General features: G+C 38.0%; 1 protein-coding gene across 13 annotated transcripts in view; it reads left to right on the forward strand.

Moving 5' to 3' along the window:
• ASPH (aspartate beta-hydroxylase) overlaps positions 1-19,783 on the forward strand; it is a 100,684-nt gene that overhangs the window by 26,920 nt on the left and 53,981 nt on the right. For 9 of the 13 annotated variants that reach the window (XR_014529341.1, XM_083517912.1, XM_083517911.1 and 6 more), the window contains 5 exons: positions 10,015-10,104; positions 12,641-12,721; positions 13,657-13,803; positions 14,672-14,722; positions 18,109-18,165. Coding sequence is in view for 12 of the 13 variants with exons in the window: in XM_083517912.1 (XP_083374038.1) it covers positions 10,015-10,104; positions 12,641-12,721; positions 13,657-13,803; positions 14,672-14,722; positions 18,109-18,165 (426 nt within the window). In the remaining variant the exon portion in view is untranslated. Of the gene's footprint in view, positions 1-1,328; positions 1,374-4,863; positions 5,528-10,014; positions 10,105-12,640; positions 12,722-13,656; positions 13,804-14,671; positions 14,723-18,108; positions 18,166-19,783 lie in introns of those variants that run through there. The other 4 variants (XM_083517899.1, XM_083517901.1, XM_083517902.1 and 1 more) reach the window with 1 other exon arrangement.

The raw sequence follows: 19,783 nt of genomic DNA on the forward strand, positions 1-19,783 counted from the left end.
AGTACCTGCATTTGTTCATGACCCACTTCACTATAGCATTTTGAACTTTTGTCTATCTCAGCAGCAGTTACACATGGCTTTCTGTTGCATCTGAGTTTAGAAAGTTTTAACTAGCTTTAGTTTCCTACCAAGCCAGGATATAAATACATGTTTTAAAGTTTAAATACATGTTTTAAAGTTTGCTCAATATGAGGTTAACCGTTGTTTCTTAGTTTGGACATAATAGAAATCTTCCTAGCTTGCTTCCCCACTTGCACAAAGGAAAGAGTGAAGAGTGATATTCCAAATGCATCAATTGTGGTCGTTTTAGTCAAGTAATATATGCTGAATACAAATATCATTCATAAAATAAGTAAGAGTAAAGGATATTCATACTGGGGGGAAACAAGCTTTCATTTTTGTGATGTATCAATTTTTTAAACATCGTGTTTCTTTTTCTGCAAAGTGAAGTCATTTAAAAAGTTTTGTGACTCAAGTGTTCCTTAATTTAAGTCTTATAGTAACATGGCCACAAAATGTTCCACTAAACTAATGTATGCCATTCTTAGGTACGGAAGATTCTTTCACATGAATCCATATGTTTGGAAACAGATAAAATATTAAAGCATAAGATAGCATCCTTTTAGTTTATGCTTTCCCATACTTGGTGTTACATAATCCAAACAGCACTTTTTCATAATTGATAGTTTAGCTTATGAGCCAATTACCAATGAAAAAATCCTATTTGGAACTCTCTTTGATTTTGCGATACATCTTTCACTTTCTCTTTGAGAACCACCAGTTAGAAAACCCATACAACAGTATTATTGATTTTTTTCCATTAGACACACACACACACAGAGAGAGAGAGAGGGAGAGAGGGAGAGATGCTGTTCTCGGATCAATTGAGATGGTGATGACTAACTGGAGAGCTTTAAAAGCCAGAATAAAAGCAAATAAAATAAGACCATAGATAACAAGATTGCAATACACTAAAAGTCTAATGGAATAAAATGTATTTACCACCCTCTCATCAGAATGGAATTTCGTTACTGGGGTACTGCTATAGAAAAGGTCCTTTCCTGTGACCTTACCAATTACAGCTTTCATATTTGATGAAATGAGAGAGACTGGGCCTATTATACCTGTGTATGGCTTATTTTGAAAGCTTTGTTTAATGGAAAACTTCCAGAAAACAGAACAGTCAGGTATAAGTATTTTTTAAGGTCTGATGTAATTTTGGTGCTGTTTTATACTGGGTCATCTCTCTCTCTCCCCCCCCCCCATGTGTATAGCATCTTAAGACTTAAAATAATGTTTGTAACTTGTTTTCATCTTATGATAATCAGGGGAGCCACCAGGAGGGGTTGCCAAGAGAAAGGCTAAAGTCAAAGGTACTTTGCTACTGGAGCATTAGTGACCTCTTGTGCACACTGATTATGAATGCCTGAAATGCATGTGTTTTACCATCTTGTTAAATGTGTCTACTAATTCTGGATGCAGTTCGTACCAGTGTGATTTCACATTCAAAATGTACTGAACAACAACAACAAAAAAAGCATTAGTTTTGGGTGCTCTTCAGCATCCTACATAATTAGATCTACAGTACTTTAAAAACTTAATTTCTAATCCAGCTGCAGGCTATGTGTGTGTGTGTGGATCTGCATATTTCTCCTGCTGGATGAAGAATCCTGTGTGCAAATTGATGCAGTGCATGCGATTCTGTAGGATTTGGGACAAGGCATGTGCAACCAGGGGCAAATATAAAGATTGGATTCCTACTAGTCAACTGTCTGGGAAGGAAAAATAGGATGCTACATTCAGTCTTTCTTATCAAATATCTAACTAGCAGAATTCTAGCTGAATTTTCCCAGTGATGCATGAGAATTTCTGATCACTGAGTGCACGCCTTTGGATCAAGGCCTTTGGGCAAAGAATTCAATCATTTGGATAGATAAGGCTTCTACAATGTGCATGGCATATGAAATACTATATGGTTTACATATTGTTACCCCAAGCATTCTGCTCAAAATATGCTGGGCCTTTCTTAATTAGAGTTCGTGTCTTCCTGTTGAAGGAGAAATGCTCCCTTTTTATGTCTCATTGTAATATCATAGTCTTTTTATTCTCAGGGCTTTATTTATTTCTAAATTTTATACACTGTGAAATATCTTAAAGCAGTGTACAAAAAGAATAAAAGAATAAAATTATTGGCTAAACCAGTTAACAACAACTATTAAGAAGAACTTTTTTAAAAAGCAAAATCAGCAATAAACTAAAAACATCCACTACAGTCCTCTCTACCACCTTCCTTCAAAAAGGAGGTATTTGCAACTGGTCAGTAGTTGTTCCAGTCTAAGGGGCCCAGAGCCAGTTTCTTTAGGAGCAGTTGTACCACTGCCTCTTTCAAGGCAGGAGAAACCATTTCCTCATGCAATGAAGCATTAACCATGCTCTGAACCCAACAAGTTATTAATGCTAATCTTAAAAGATTTTTATTCCAAATGCATTGCTCCTATTTCCATTCACGGTAGAGGGATTGCAAATCACTCGATATTTTATTGTAATCACCTTTCGCAATTTTTTTTTAAAAAAAACAGGTGTAGAAGAAAAGGCCTTGTTGGGAAGAGTGGACTAAATAACGTTTAGCACATGTTTGTTCTCTATCTCACAATTGCTGGAGAATGTGAGCTGGAGAACATATTGGAAGGAAAGACCAGCTAGAAGGGTGCTTTTACCCCACCTGAACCTCCTGAATCCTCCCTTTCCCCGAAATTACTTCTGACATTAGAGTTTGGCTGCAAGAGGAGAGGTAATTACCTAATGGGGAAATTTTTGGCAGGTTCTTAATTCTTGCCCCAGTCTGCAGATCCTCCCTCCCCCATGTTTCCTCATAATTTCCTGAATATTTAATTCAGAAATGCCTGCATGTGTGTTGGTGGTTTTCTTTTCCATATTAGCTAGTACTTGATTGGATTTGAGTTTTACCTGAAGTGGCATTTTTGTCATGTAATTAAAACACTAATTATGGTATCAGCATTTTTTTTTAATTAAAGGCAGCTACAATACTTCAGATCTATTTCAGTATTAATATATTGAAATAATATTGTCAGTTTTAATTGCAAACTGAATGCACATTTGTGTGACTCAATCATTTTCATAAGTCTCTGCATATATAACTTTTTAACTATTTTAAAACCATTTTATAACGATATAGTATTTTTGGCCTCTAATAAAAAATCGTCTACATGATGGTCATCATTAAAATCAGGTGTTTTCAGTAGGATCTTATTTTTATCTTGTGTTTACAGCACAATGGAAATACTCCATGCAGTGTCTTCTTTACAAATCATGACCTCTGGAGTCAGTTTAACATTTCTAAAATTAGCCTATAAAACGGGTGGGGGAAGCTGTCATCCTTCAAATGTTGATGGATTTTAGTTCCAATCAGCTCCAACCAGCATGTCCCAAGGGTCAGGGATGATGGGAGTTGTGGGCATGTACAAATTCCTCATTCCTGTTTTATGGGGTCACAGCCATTTAACTTCAAATGAGTTACAGTACTCGCCTAGGGGTGCCTAACTTTGTTTTTCACTTATCTTTTTCAAATATATGTAACATCATGCATAGTTTTAGCCAGTGGTTTTTTTTCTGGGGGGACGCAGGGGTATGCATACCCCTAAACATTTTGTGAATCTAAGTTTGGCCTCATTGAGGGGCAGTATTTCAATATGAGTAGGAAAATGAGAATACCCCTAAACATTTTTTTAAAGGAAAAAAAGCACTGGTTTTATCATTTGTGAATTGAGATTAGTCATGTTTTCTGTTAGTTCAATGATCCAGCCCTATGAGTACAGGATAGCAGATAGCACTGCCCTTTGCATAAGGGCAGAGGTCAAGGAGATCTTAAGATAAAAGACCAAGCAGATGTAAAAAGTACAGTAGCAGAATGATTGAAGTAGGGATGGGGAATCTGCGGCCCTCCAGAAATTGTTGAACTACAGCTTCCATCATTCCAGCCACAGCTTCCCCACCCCTGACTTTAAAGTATGCAAATTTAATTCAGCGTATGTTTGAACTGCTTCCTCTCTTTTACGATATCCCCAACCCCTCAAAATCCATGGATTGTATAAAAGCTGAGTGAACACAGTTCTGCTTGCACGGTGGGACTTTTACTTGCCTCTCCTTTCCCTGTGCACCCCCAAAATGTGCTTTGGAGGGTCCCCCAATCCTCTCAAACAGATTTTGAGGGAGCTACAGGAGAGGAAGGGGAAGTTTCACTGTACAAGCCAAAGTCTGTAGCATGAGCAAGATGGCAGTGTTGGATATGCAAATTTTAGATACATTATAAGGAGGTTATGCCAGTTATAGACCTCTTGTAAAATAGGCGAATACATTTTATAGTCATTGATTTCTATTTAACAGTGTGTCTCTTTTCTAATTTTATTTAGTAGCTCATCAGGTAGCATGAAGTTTTTTAAAAAGCTGGCAGCCGAATCATTTTTCAGGCAATTGAAAATTATTTTAACATATTTAATTAAGAAATGTATACGTCAGTTTCTCTAAGGCCACTTACAATACATAAACCCCTTGAAATAGGAGAACTAGTTAAAGTTGGGGAAATAGAACAGTTTTCATCTGATGCTGAAGAATAAGTTTGGGGAAGCCCTATAAAATAGAAAGTTATTTCCCTTGGCACATCCCAAGTAAGGATTGCTACCTGCAATTCTTTTGTCAGTACTAATACTGTGTGATCAAGTTCTTTTGAATTGCAACTATGAATTTGTGATGTGAAGTTGGAATGTGAGTTTGATTTACTAATATCCAGTGTCTTGATGTGTGTTCCTTAATGAACATTTCCCCCTTTTTAAAATGGGAAAATAGAAAAAATAAAAGAAATCAAAGAACCAGCCAAAAAATTGAAAGAGAAGCAAGAAGGAAAGAAGGAAACCAAAGATGAAGAGAGGAAGAAAACCAAGAAGAAAGTTGATGACTTGGAGAGAAAGGATAAGAAAGTTGTTGATGATAAATCCAAAAAAGAATCTGAAAAGGTTAAGCGAGACAGGAGAGGTGAAAAGGAGAGATCAGGGTTAGACAAGAATCTTAAAAATAAAGAGATAAAAGAATCAGCTAGTGGCAAAGAGAAAGAAATTAAAAAAATAGCTAAAGCCCTTTCTAAAGCATCTGATAGCTCAGCAAAGGATGAAGAGAAGAGGAAAAAAGTAAAATGATACTATTTTCATATCTGAATGTTGCTTCAGTTAGAACTGATAGCACGAGAATGTAATATAGCACCACTAAGGCAATTTGTCTTTAGCTTGTTAGAGTAAACAAGATGACAGAATCATTTGCACAAACAGCCTTAGAATATGTATGAAATTGTAAGCATGAAATAAGATAGACTGCTATGAAATTCCAATTTGTACATAGTATGTCTGATAATGTCTTGTACATTCTTATTGTACTGAGATCATTTATATAATGGAATGTTTTTGGTACTCAGTATGTCACACATAAGGCTAATACAAAAATAAAACACTGAAATATTTGTAAGTGTTGTTTTACACTGGGAAGTAGAAGTATTAGGGGGAAATAAGGTAGACTAGTTTTCAATTTTTGTGTGTTCAATGAACATGATCCAATTTATACACTTGGAACGATGGAAAATCTTATCAATATGCATATCACTCTAGAAAGTGCAACAAAACACATCTTTTTCATCTGTTCAGAAAATAAATACATGGAAGAATGAAAGCTCAAATGGAGCAATGAAAAAAAAGTGAAGAACAGGTGTAAAATAAGTAAGAACATTTCCTACAAATTATATCTTCATTGCTACCCGCTCTGTTTGCATTTTACAGATGGCACTGGGTTTTGTTTCCTGTTGGGTAGAAAGTAGAACATACTATTATATATGTTTTTAAATAAACCTTGAATATAATCTTTTCCAAAATGATATTTGGAATAAGTCCATTTGCTGTTTTAATCTTGACATGGAGAATACTGTGTCAAAAAGTATTTGGGGCGAGGGGGAAATCTAGGAAATCTAGGGCTGAACAGACATTGGTATATGTGCTATGATCAGTGCAAGGTTTGAAAATATTGGTTGTGTAGCTCTTTGTGTCTCTGGTCTTACCACAAGAAGTGCTCATATATGGGTGACAAAGTACAATTTTGACACAAAAATAAAAGCAACATATTTTAGCCTTGTTTTTCAGTAATACAACACATTTAGAATTCTCATGAGATATAATGCTTTACTTGATCATGTGAAAAAACCTATGCAATTTAAATTTTAGACATCTGTGTGGGTCTTTCTGGGACCATCTCTTCCATGTTTTCTGAAATGTACATTGGATTATGTATTTGCATCCCATTGTCAAATTTTCACTTTTGTGTGAACTATTGCATAAAATAGTGGATATACGCTATAGTAACATAATTGAATGGCAGAGAGATGAGTGGGGAACAAAGCGTAGAATACAATAATAAAATACCAGCACTTCCCTAATACCAGGGGTTATATATTTGGGTTGATCAGTTTATAGCTAGATATATTTTTTTTAAGGGTGGTGGAAGTTGGAAATTAATCTCCCAATGTAAATGGCTTCTATCCTTTCGTTGTGAGCCAACCCAACCCTATTCTGTCGCTTCTCACCCCTTAGCTTATAATGCTCTGCATGAGTAATCAAATTTAGGTAGAGCCCTTGGGTTTTGCAAATTTCAGGTGCTGCTGTTTTCCCTTCCACCTCCAGCTTACATTTTGGGAAAGCTTTTAGGAAAGAGAAGAGACTGGCAAATGAGCTGGTGATTGGGGAGCTTTTAGATGTTTCCAAGCTTTGAATGATGTTTATGAGAAGCCTGAGTTTTTAAAAAAAGAAAATCCAGAAAAGTGTAGGTGGACTCAGCCCATTCACAATCAAGGCAAGTTTCTCTCCAAACTGATATGAGTGGGTCTAACCATTTCTCACTCAGCTGAGATTGATATTCCGTCAGCAAAGGTCAGACTGTCACTTTTCCGTATAGCAAAGGGGATTTGTGCCTATAGCACACATAGGTAGTACATAAATGCATTGATTAGTGTTACAATTTGTCCACAAAGACAGGTTCCTGCAAAGCAGTATTATAGGGCCTGAGGACCAGGGTGGACATGGAACTTCTGGCTTATTTATATGTTTCTGAGAATGAAAAACTCCATATGGCGTGAGACCTTCCTGCTTACCTCAACATCTGTACATTTGGTACTGCATCTGAATGGTGTGGATGTACAGAATTTATGGTTACAGACATTAAGGGCTGCCTCTCCCCCATATGAACTGACCTGGACCCTGTAATAATCATCTAAGGCCCTTCTTTATGTGCCTTCTCCACAAAAGGTCAGAAGAGTGACAACATGAGAACAGGCCTTTTCCTTGCAGTCTTCCTGTTTGTGGAATGCTCTTTGAGGAAGGCTCATCTGGTGCCTTCATTACATATCTTTAGGTGCTAGGTGAAAACATTTCTCTACAACCAGGCCTCTGGCTGATCAGCATTCCATGGCCTTTTAAATGTGTTTGTGGGAGGGGTTTTGTTTTGTTATTTGGTTTTTGTTTTGTTTTGTTTTGTGCGTGTTGTGAACTGCCCTATGATCTTTGGATGAAAGGTGGTATACCAATTTAATAAATAATAATAATAATTTGATCTTTACCTCTAACAAATGAAGATTCAGCAACATGAAGACTGAGTGTGTACCATTTAGATGCTACATCTAGTTCATGGCAACTTTTAGGGTAGTTCATATTTTATTTTATTTTGGATTGAAATATACAGGTTGAATTTTTTGAGAAACTATTTTGCAATTCTACATACAGAAAATCATCAAAACCATGCACATTCTTGTATGAAATGAGTTTACAGTAATATTCCCTTTCCAATAAAGTTTAATGTACCAGTTTGTTCTGAAAGAAGAATGAAGAAACTGACAGTGCAATTCTATATACATTTACTCAGAAGTAAAGCTCTTTATGCTCAAAGGGAATTACTCTAACATGGGTGTGAGTAGGATTGCAACCTTAGTGTCCATTTAGTAAAATCACAGAGTGCCCTGTTCTCTATGACATAATCCACCAGAAAATTATGGATGTTCTTTTATGCCACTTCTGTTTACTGCAGTAAGGGTTGCACCAAAGGTTTTGGTGGACTATACTAGCAGTTTGTAAACTTATAAATGCTACAGAAGATATGTTAAAAACACTGCTCAGAAATGCTTCCCTTTACTTTAAAATTGCAATGGATAAAAATGAGTCCATCAAATTCCATTTTCTTGAAGTGGACAATGATCACTGTAAATGTGCAGGCCTTTCCTACTGAGCCAACTCATGATTTTCTTTGCTTTGTTGTGCAGTATTGATGGAATATTGCCAATGTGGTCGAGTTCATGCCGAATATGAATTTTGAGGAATTGTCTTGACCAAAGATGCTAAATGATAAGATTGTAGCATGGTATTTGGATTTGACAGGTCAAGTGGCTGGATCTGTAACCTGTCTCCCATTTGAAAAATGTTTACATCCATTATTTAGATCAGGGAAAGGAAACTGTGGTTCCCCCACAACTATTAGCCATATTGATTAGAACTTAAAGGAACTACAATGCAACATTTGGAGAGCCACAGGTTCTCTTATCACTGGTTTAGTCATTTGATGGAAATGCCACTAATTTATACCACTTCTAGCTAGAAAAACATGTTTGTTTTTAGTGGTGCAAAATCTATTAATTGTATGTCAGGAGCATTTTACATGTGGAAGCATTCAAAATATATTGCCTCCTTTTTTTCTGCCTGTAATCTGAAGTAGTACAATCCAGAATTCTATTTGTATGCTGCCTTATTCTGTATAATGTATAGATTAGCTCTTCCTATCTTTCACTCTCAAAAGTGGGCCATGGAGAATGTCCTCAGAAACAGTTTAGGGGAGGTTGAGACATTGTTTTCACTCTTCCCCCTGAGCCCCTCAGTCTAGAATCTTAACCTTGGAAAGATACCTTCCTCCTTCTCTACCCATGAGCTGGCTTTGAGTGGGAGGCAGTATTTTCATTAGACATACATTGCTTCACTTCATTCTTCTTCCCTTTAACCCAAGCCAGTTCTTCTTGTTTCATCAATGGTAATGATCTCTATACTGGATAGGGGAGGTGTTGGTGTGTGGGGTGGGGGTTTAAATAAGGAATGAAGCAAGGGTGAAGGGTTAGGAACAGAGAAGAGCTTCAACCTTCATTTGGAAACAGCTACTATCCCAAATCCACCTTTGGCTTCTGCTTAACAACTAAATACCGTATATATTTTAGAAGAAGTGGCCCTGATGTTTGTAGTACTATCTTTTGATGCTCTAAGTAATTAAAATTTAAGAGTGCCATCCAGAGACACATATAAGTTCACAGCAGCATTTGGAGAGATTTCCTTGAAGCAGCCCATAACCCCATATTTACAGAGCAACTTTGGGTTTTGGTAAAAGGAAACTGATTTAAAGGCAGCTGGAAATGAAACCAGTTCATACAGAGAAGTTTACCTTTAAGAAGATGCTGCAACAGGCTCCAAAAAACTGGTTTTAAAAAATGAAAAAATGTTGGACTTTGAAATACAATGTGGTACTTCTGTAGGCTGTGTGTAGTGTGTACTCTCCTTTTTGGTAGTCTTTAGATTTGTGGGCTTGGATCCAGACTTTGCTCCCCGTGGTGGGAGACTCCTTTGAGCAGAGTTATGATCAGGGGACTCCTTCACAGACAGAAGGGGAAGGTGGCAATTCCTCTTTCCTTCCCTTAAAGCCCTCTGAAAAAATATTATTGTGTGGGGTTACAGGGAAATCAGGGATGAGTGGATGTTTCCTCTTCCCTCTTCCCTCAGCATGATCCCTCCACTGGATCAAAAGCGTAAATGGAAGGAGCCGTTACAGTCTTTCTAAGTTTGGATTCAACCCCTTGTCATTATCTCAGTGATACCTAAGAAAGCCAAAATGTTGAATCAGAAAGGCTAAAGTTAACTTTATAACTAAACAATGCAGGACTTAAAGAAAGATCTGTCCCAGAACAGCAAAAGCCAAGAGATGCTGAAGAGGTTATCCAACCTACAGAGGAGCCACATGGGAGAGCAGGTAGGTTCTCATGCAAACTAAGTCATAGAAAAATAAAGTCCAGTCTTGCCTATCTTTTTGTATGGTAGAAGCTTTACAGCATCTGCTCTACAGCAACTTGTCCTCAATGAGAGGTTTGCAGATCTTGTCGTATTGAAATTCCTCTTCCATAATGTTAACACTATGGGAGTGCTTTCAGAATGGTTCCATTGAGGTAGCGATATGCATAATGTCACATTGAATTTCTTTCTATTTAGATCTTTCATGAAAGATTAGTCAGCAGGACAAACCTAGTTTCATTTCTGGTTCATGAATTGTTGTGTGTACTTCACCAGCACATTTACACAAAATCATTCTGAACTCATCTCTCAGGGAAGTAAACATTATATGAAAATATTCCCCAAATCAGAAAAGATAAAAACAGAGGGTGGCATCCAATGTCATGTGAGTGGACTTCTCCTTCCTTGCTTCTTCCCTGAAGCACCATGCCCATACCCCAACTTCTCTGCAGCCCTTCAGAACAGATTTGGGGGGGGGGGTATAGGAGGAAGGGTGTACATGTTCTACCAGCAGTTTGGGTTCCCCCTGGCAGATGAACACTGTTGGACTGCACCCCAAAATGAAATAGCTATTGAAATCATCTTTGGATGTATATTCATTTGATAGACTAGATTCTCCATATAACCTTTAAATCTTTTCAAATAAAATATTAATTAGCTTAAATAATAAAAGTAGTTTCTTTACTAGAGTTCTTTATATCAGGGATTGAACTGTAGAAACACCCTAAACAGCTATCTGTTACACCGTATACATATGCCAGTGCAATCATTTATTTTGTTTTTGTTTTTTGCCACTCCTAGCATGACAAATATTTTTCTTTGTTTCAGGCACTGAGTACTGTAAAAAGAAATGAGTATTTTCTATAATGGGGTGGGTCCAGGTTAAATATTTTAAAGACACTTAAAACAATATGCAAGTTTCCTAGTATTTGGAAGTCTTCTTGCAATATGTACATACCACTGATTAGTGCTACATTCATTATGTGCAATGTAAAATTGCATCGTTGCATTGGCATACATCTGTGCGGAAAATAGTCAATCACTTTACACGGTTAACTTTACAAACATTCAGGACTTGTAATTAGCTGTTTTCACTTGGTCACTATTCAAAATCACATTATATGAATCTATGTTCCTTTTTTTAGAATTATGGAAACTTTTAACATTTTATTTATTTATATATTTGAGAGATTTCTATACTGCCCAGTATAAAAAATGGCCACAGGGCAATGTGCAACAAAACAATACAATGCAGTACATAGTAAGCAACATAAATATCAAAAATCCCAGATCCATATTAACTTGGCTGTAGATTTGTATTTCTCTGTGTAGGTTTTTCCAATATATTGCTCTTGTGGTACAGTAAGTAATTGGTTCTGCTTCATAAGCTCCCATTGTTGCTCTAATTCCAGGTTGTGGACCTTGGGGTTCTAGTAAAAAACAATGTAGATTCCACAAGCCTAAAGTCTGCCTTAGTACGTATGATAAAACCTTGCAGGCTGTGCTTGCTTATATTCAAACATTTTCATTGTCATGAGGGCTGCCAAAGTGCTTTGTGTAAAAAGGAAAGCTAAGATCCTCAGGAGTCTAGATAGTTCAGCATAGCAGATTCTACCCCATACTCCCAGCTCATGGAAGATGCACTGTTAATCATGATGGATAGTTTCAAATTATTTAAACTTAGAGGTGACTAACCTGTGTCCTTCAGATCTTGGATTCCAACCCACATTCACTCATGGACAGTGATGTGATGCGGAATGCTTCGTCCATCTCTACGATATTTATTTTATTTTACAAAACGTATACACTGACTGTAAAACAGCAACAACCCCCCTCAAAGTTCTGTACTATAGCCTTGTGCTTAACTATAGTCTCATACTGTTAATTTATGGAATCACAGAATCATAGATAACCAATGGTTATCTAGTCCAATGCTCTGCAATGCAGGAATCACAGCTCAAAAAATCCCTGACAGATAGCCATCCAATCTCTGTTTAAAAACCTTCAATGAAGGAGAGTCCACCAGCTTCTGTGGGTACATGTTTGTGAAATGTACAGGCACCACCCCACTTATGCATGTTCACGTCATGTGTGACTGCACATATGCATTGTATCAGGAACCCAGAAGTAGGGGAAGAGACCTGAAGGGCCTCAACAAAGCCCTGCTGTGCTTCCAGCTTGCAGGGAGACGTTCCCCAGAGCCCAAAAAGGATGTCCTCTTTGAGCTCTGGGAGGGTCTCCTGGTGAGCCAGAGGTGCAGTGGGGTGCTTCTCACTTAAGGGCATTTCACTTATGTGTGCAGAGGGCCAGCACAGGCTCCCCTGTGTAAGTGGGGAGTCACCTGTATATGAAAAAAGCCTGACTAAAAATGCCATATATCATGTTTACCAAGTCTATAGGGAAACATGCTCACTTTCCCTAAAAGTATTTGTTTTCTGGTTTTTGAGTTCAGTCTCTTCTTTCTGCTGACCTTTGATGTATTCTCTAAAATAATGTAGAACACAAGAGTGCTGAAGCAGAACCAGAAGAGGAAGATGAAATGGACACTTTGCTACGTCAAGTTCTTGAATCAGAGTTTGGTATGAATGAATACTTTGTCCATGAACTTCTAAAAAGAAATTTTTGAAGTAACCAATTATTTTGAACAGTTAAAAATTGTATGTAGCTAGTTACCAATCTTTCAAAACATTCTTGCTGCTGGTTGGAAATAACTGTTTGCTTTCCAAAATGCAATAATGACTGTAGTGGCTAATGACCTGCCTCCCATGTGTTTGTCCAATGATACCAGTTTATAGAATTATCCCATAATAACAGTAAATGCTTGAGGCGCAATATCAGAGCTAAGCACTCTTAAGATCCACTGATTTCTGTGAAAGGAGTAATTTTAAACTTGTGGGTTGGATGTGGACATTTCCCTCCACAAACAGAAGGGCTCCAGTCCAGCAGAGGCTTTCATTCCACTTTACTGGATGCTCCTGCTGGCAAAAGGGGAAGAAGACGATTTTTGGCAGGACCTAGAAGATCAGGGTTCAAATCCCCACTATGCTATGAAGCTCACTGGAGGATCTCGGACCAGTCACTGTCTCTCAGCCTAGCCTACTACACAGGGTTGTTGTGAGGATAGCATGAAGAGGGGGAGAAATGTGAGCTTTCTTGAGTTCCTTGAAGGAAATAAATGTAATAATAATAATAATAATAATAATAATAATAATAATAATAATAATAAATTACCAAGGAGTCCCCTGTGCAACTTCCCATACGATTCTTCAGGGTCTCCTAATACTCTGGGACAGATTTTCAAGGTGCACAGAGAGCTGTCTGAGGAAGGGGGGGTCTCCAAAAATGGTGTCCCCTTCCTCCAGTGGGAGCATCCAGTTAGCAAAATTCCATCTGGATTCAACCAAGTGGGCCTTAAGTGTGTTTGGATTGTACCAATGATCTGTTTAGAAGGGCGGTGATTACAGAATGCAATTGAGACTGTTTTGTTGATATGCTGCTTTTCTAACATTTTAAGAAAAAATAAATGAAGTGGATGAAGAAACAGATTTTCAGGAGGAGAATAGTGAAATACCTGAAGTTCCCACAGAACAGGATGTCTATGATGGAGACCTTGAAGATAAAGTGCCAGAAGTATTAGAAACACCAGAATCTTTCTATGAAGGTACCTGAAATATTAAGAGTATTCAGCATGTTTTTCTTTTCTTTTTCTTTTTTTGAAAGAGATTAAGAAGGTGGTGAGATATTTTACTTAGACTTTTATGGAATAAATATATGTCTTTGAGTTCATTCAGTTCAGTCAAACATGGTATGTCATCAAGTCTGTTTTAAATGACTTGTATACTGTATTGTGACCCGGTTTGGACGTAATTGGAAGGAGAGTTTAGTGAATGGAAGAAGACTGCAGCACCATGTGTGCCCTTCCTTCTGCCTTCCCCCTCTCATGCATGAATTCCTCCCATGTTCTTGTATTTAGGCATACATCTAACCTGAAGCCTAAGATTCTGAAAATTGTGGTTTTATCAGGATGTTCAAAATATTTAGACGTATGCTTGGATTCATTTTAACCTGAATTGATGATGCTCAAACCAAGATGCAAGGAGGCATGAGGAAATTCACTTGCAATAAAAGAAGTATTGGAAGACAGCACAAATGGTTCTGTGGTCTACTCCAGTCCTTACATTCTAGTTCCAGGATTATGTCTACTCCAAGCATATGTGTCTAAAAACTGTTAGATTAATTGGGCACTTTTCTGAAAATTGACAGTATTTTCACATAGCAGTAGGTGGTATTCAACAAAGTATTTGCAATAGCATAATGGGATTTACTTGCTCTATTCCCCCCCCACCTCCCACAAGCCCTGCCCTGTCCCCCAATGTGCTCTGGAAGGTTGGGGGAAATCCCCGAACAGCTTTTGGAGACATAGAGGAGGAGGAGAAGTGCGCTGACGAAATGTTCTTCCTAGTGCTACACTGAATACAATCTTTTATGTACCTTCAAAAACCAAATATTTCCCTTATTTTTCATTTCAGAACCTGCAAGTGACTATCAACCAGGAGAGTCAGACACAGATGACGGTCATGGTATGTCTGCTTTTCATAATAGCTTTGAGATGTTGTGAAGTGATACATCAGGTGATGAACATGTGAACTGTGAACTGATCCTAAATATTTGCAATGGGAGAGATGGTTTATATGATGGAATTTTCTAAAGTGTTGGTTTTCAACCTCTACCTATTGTATCTGAAGAAGTGTGGATGCACACGAAAACATATACCCAGAACAAACTTAGCTGGTCTCTAAGGTGCTACTGGACAATTTTTTATTTATTTAAACTGCGTCAGACCAACACTTCTACCTACCTGGAACTTTACCTAAGACAGATTGCCATGATTCAATGCCATTTCACATTTTATGTTATTTAAATAATGCATTTTCTAAGCCAGGTGATGATAACTTATGTGTGGAGAAATATTAGTCAGGGCAAAGATGCCATACATAGGCGACTCACTCGACATTTGAGGGAAGCATGGTTCATGTACTTTCACAGTCTATAATCCTAATAAGTCTTAACTAGAAAGACCAATGTTAAAGTGGCTATGGCAAGCTGCCTTTTTTGGATTTGGCAAATCTGAAGATAAGATTCCATCAGGGTTGAGGTCTTTGTAAGGTCCTTTTGGGGAAAAAATGACAGATAAGTGACAGATAAATTTCTGTTTCGGTGCTAACATTTGGGTTTTTTTTATAGAAATTTTTATTGGTTTTTCACCTTTTATAAAGACAAATACACACAAAAAAGACAAAAGACAAAAACATGTATAGTTTCAGAAAATCCTACTTTCTTAACCTTGTTCCCTGACTTCCCCCCACCCCCCTTCATGCATCCCACTTCCCAAAATTGTGTCAGCAAATTGGTATTTCTCTTCTTAATCATCTTAAAGTTTATAAATACAAGTAAAATAAATTTTTCTAAGTTGGACTCAGATTCTCTTCCATTGATTTCCCAATTTGTCTTAAATAAAAATCATATTAACTAAACCCAAAGGTCTTGAGTGTTTTTAAAATTCTATTCTTCCCTCCCTCCCATCCCCGGTTTTCGTCCCTTCCCAATACATGTCCAAAATATCAGTTCTTAGCCTGGGTTCCTCACGTCCGAGGCTTTCAAATCTCTTTCAGTCCCTCTCCGCCGGTCTTGTTGGTAATCCTTTATGTCGGCCATCGAATCTCGAAAAAATTCTGTCACCATCCAACCATTTTCTCTTCCCACAAGGACATTTGAAAGCAGCTGCTGGGAAATTTCCACAAAGTCTGCATCTTCAGAGTCAAAGTCAAAGTGGAGGCCCCCATCATATTTCTTCATTTTAAGTTCCTGTATTCCATAAGCTCCCGGGGCCTCCTCCTTCATCTTTTGCTTCTTTCGCAGATTTGTGGTAGATATAATCCAAAGGTCTCCTTGTTTATATTCCACAGATGCCAACTTCTGGTTGGTGCTTTCCAACTTTACTTTCTCTTTTTCTTGTTTAGTCTCTTCCACTTCTTTAGATATCATTTCCAATTCAGCTGTGGATTCTTTCTCATCCAGGTCCTCAATACATTCAGCAGAGCTGCTTGTTCCAGAAGTCAAGGTCATGAGTTGTTTATTCATAGCCAGACTCTGCTCTTGTAAGATTCCCACCAAATGAAACATTCTTTCGATTTCCACCAGTAACTTTCCATCCACAGCCATTGTAATTTCACAGACTTCCCCCTAGAGGGAATCTGGTTACTTGGTAATCTTTCTCCAACAATCCTCCAACTTATTGTTATTACTTTGTTTCCAACAATTTTAACTCAATTGTAACTCATTTTAGTCCAGAGGGATCTTAAATAGCAATTTTTCCACTTAAGCTGTCCGTTTGACAGCTTTGACAGCTGTCAAACTCCGCACCTCTTCCACAAGCTCAAGGGCAGGACGCTCCCGGGCCCGGGAGGGGGGGGTTGTTTACAACAGAAAGAAAGCCTTCAACACTCCACTCGCCAGCTCAAAGTTTCTTTTTACCAAATCTTGGAAGTTAATGTCTTTTTCAACTCACCCCACAAAGGGTAGGCACTCCAGCTTAGTTCTTATTTCGTTGCTTTAGATCGTCTGCAAGAAGGGGAGGTGCGGACTTCCTTTTAGTACACCCCCCGGTCGTCTCAAATTCACGGGATAATATTCATAAAGTCCAATTTCGTTTTACTCACGGGTTATTCTTTTCAATCCGAATTTCAAGGAAGGGAATCAGCGCTCTCCAGTCATGGCTCGCGGCTGCGCTCAACCAAGGTAGCGATCGACTCTCAGCACCACGCCGCCCTCCGTATCCTCTCCGCAGCCTTTAAAAAGGCTCTTTGTGAATCGGGGGGGCGCTTAAGGTGCCCGACGAGTCTTCAGTCCGCAGGCTTCAGCGCCTGCGGTTTTTGAGGGTCCCCGCGTCGCCGGCGCGGCAAGACCCGTCCTCAGTTGAGCCGATTCCCTCCGCAGCTCGGAGGGAATCCGCCATTTCCAGATCGCGCCAACCCGGAAGTCTTTGGTGCTAACATTTGAGGCAGCAGTTATGTGAAGCTCTGCGCAGAGGAACATGATTATGACGCCTGTCTGTAGTTTGGGTAGAGACAATCCAGTAAAAGGGAGACCCACAAGTGGGGATGAAATGCCCATACATAGAGAATAAAGATCAATAGAGCAAAGGGGAGAAAGGAAAAGAAAGATAGAGAATCAGAGAGAAAATATATAAGTGGGTCCCATGTTAGAGGGGTTTAATGAAATGCCAGATCAAAATATTTGAAGATAGCTGTTCTGATCAAAATATATTGTATTTCATAATACTTGTTGAAATCTATGTGCATTCATTAGTTCATCTACGCTTACATTCTATACACAAACTACACTGGAGTTCAAGTCCCATTAAATGCAAAGGGACTTGCTTCTGAATTGACATGCACAGAATCCTTCTGTTAACTAGTTATTAAATGTTTTGAGGTAATATCTATTATTACTTTCTTTGACAGTCTGTTCCTGGGGGGAAATTTTCTACTCCAAACTTTTCATGGCTAGTGTTGATAAAAGCTGGGCCTTCCCAATTATAGTTGTGTGACTTTCTTTCCCATCAATCTTGAGTTAAAGGTAAAGGGACCCCTGACCATTAGGCCAAGTCATGGACGACTCTGGGGTTGTGGTGCTCATCTCACTTTACTGGCCAAGGGAGCCAGCGTACAGCTTCCGGGTCATGTGGCCAACATGACTAAGCCACTTCTGGCAAACCAGAGCAGTGCACGGAAACGCTGTTTACCTTCCCGCTGGAGCGGTACCTATTTATCTACTTGCACTGCGTGCTTTTGAACTGCTAGGTTGGCAGGAGCAGGGACCAAGCAACTAGTTAGTCTAACTCATTTAAACCCTCCAGCCTTGACAACAGTATTAATAGCTATTTGTGATTTAATGTAATTTTCAGATACATATGAATATCATGCACATACGGAAGAAGCTACATATGAACCAGAAGGCCAAGGTTTGTCTGGTTATTATTCACATAGAAGTAATAGGTTATATAGAATGTGTCTGTTTCTCTATGCTTAACCAACCTTGTGAGCAATGGAAGTGCAAATGTGCACATAGTTTAGATCAAGGAAAGCTTGTCTTTTGTCTTGGTAGGCTGTTGATCTTGCATTCCTGTTATCTTTAAAATAAATGCACAATGTGCATTTAAAATGCCCCATCTGTGAAACAAAAAGGCATTCCAGAAGAGGGTTAAAAATAATGCTTATTGTAATATAGCAGTGAAAGCTCCTTGTGCTCCTATAAATTATTATTTTAATTTGTGTATATATTTATTTGTGAAATACATTGCAGTGCAGCAGTTACAGTTAATACAAAAAGATTAATAAAATACTATAATACATTTTTAATATTTTTATATACTCACATTCTCAAACTGTTAAATATTTTTATAAATGCTAAAGAAAAAGAAAAGTTAGAATCTTATGTTGCTTATTAACTATTTCACCTATACTTCATACCATTAACTTTTCCTCAGCAAATAATATGCATTCACTGAGTCTTATATTTTTACTTTGTTCCAATAAGAAATAAACAAATTCAGTTTCTTCCATAAAAACATTTTCTTCTTGACTCTTTCACTTCAAATCAGATTTGTGAACTTCTATCATGCATGCGATATCCCAGACTTTGACTACCCAAGAATCTTTTTTTGTGCTTTTCCAGTTCTGACATATTGTAATTCTGTCTGTTAGAAAATGAGTAGATATTTATGTATCTTCCCCTAGTATACTATGTTTAAGGAAACCAAATAGTATTACTACTGTATCTTTGGTGAGATCACAGGCAAAAATGTTTTTTAGAGAGCCAGTGTGGTGTAGTGGTTAAGAGCGGTAGTCTCGTAATCTGGGGAACCGGGTTTGCGTCTCCACTCCTCCACATGCAGCTGCTGGGTGACCTTGGGCCAGTCACACTTCTCTGAAGTCTCTCATCCCCACTCACCTCACAGAGTGTTTGTTGTGGGGGAGGAAGGGAAAGGAGAATGTTAGCCGCTTTGAGACTCCTTAAAGGGAGTGAAAGGCGGGATATCAAATCCAAACTCTTCTTCTTCTTCTTTATTTCCATCAGTGACTAAGGACTTTGATTGAAAGACTGACTCCAACTATAAATAATATCCTTAAAATAATAACTGGCAGCCTAATTGCTGTAATAAGAAACAAGGGGAAGAAGGATGATTAATATCTGTTTTAAAAAAGGTTTTTAATTGAAACTAATGAAAAGAGGAAATGGCTTCTGACTGTCAGATGGTCAGGGCATGTGCTTGTCGTAAGTGATGTGTGATGCATGAAGCCTGTTCTCTAATACTCATTTCTGTTTTGCTTTGGAACAATTTGTACAATAAAAATACTGATTTAGTATGCTAAGAAAATGGTGATGTATGGGGGCATAATACAAATTATACACTATGATGCTAAAATGGTATATGCATCAATATATTAATAATAATAATAATAATAATAAGTAGTAGTAGTAGTTGGTTTATATATCACATTTGTATCCTATAATGCCTATATGCAGAGAGCCATATCCAACTAAGTAGTTATAAGTAGAAACTTAGAATGGAACTCTTC

The sequence above is a fragment of the Podarcis liolepis genome (genome assembly GCF_965112155.1).
Source record: "Podarcis liolepis genome assembly, chromosome: 8".
In the NCBI taxonomy this organism is placed as follows: Eukaryota; Metazoa; Chordata; class Lepidosauria; order Squamata; family Lacertidae; genus Podarcis; species Podarcis liolepis.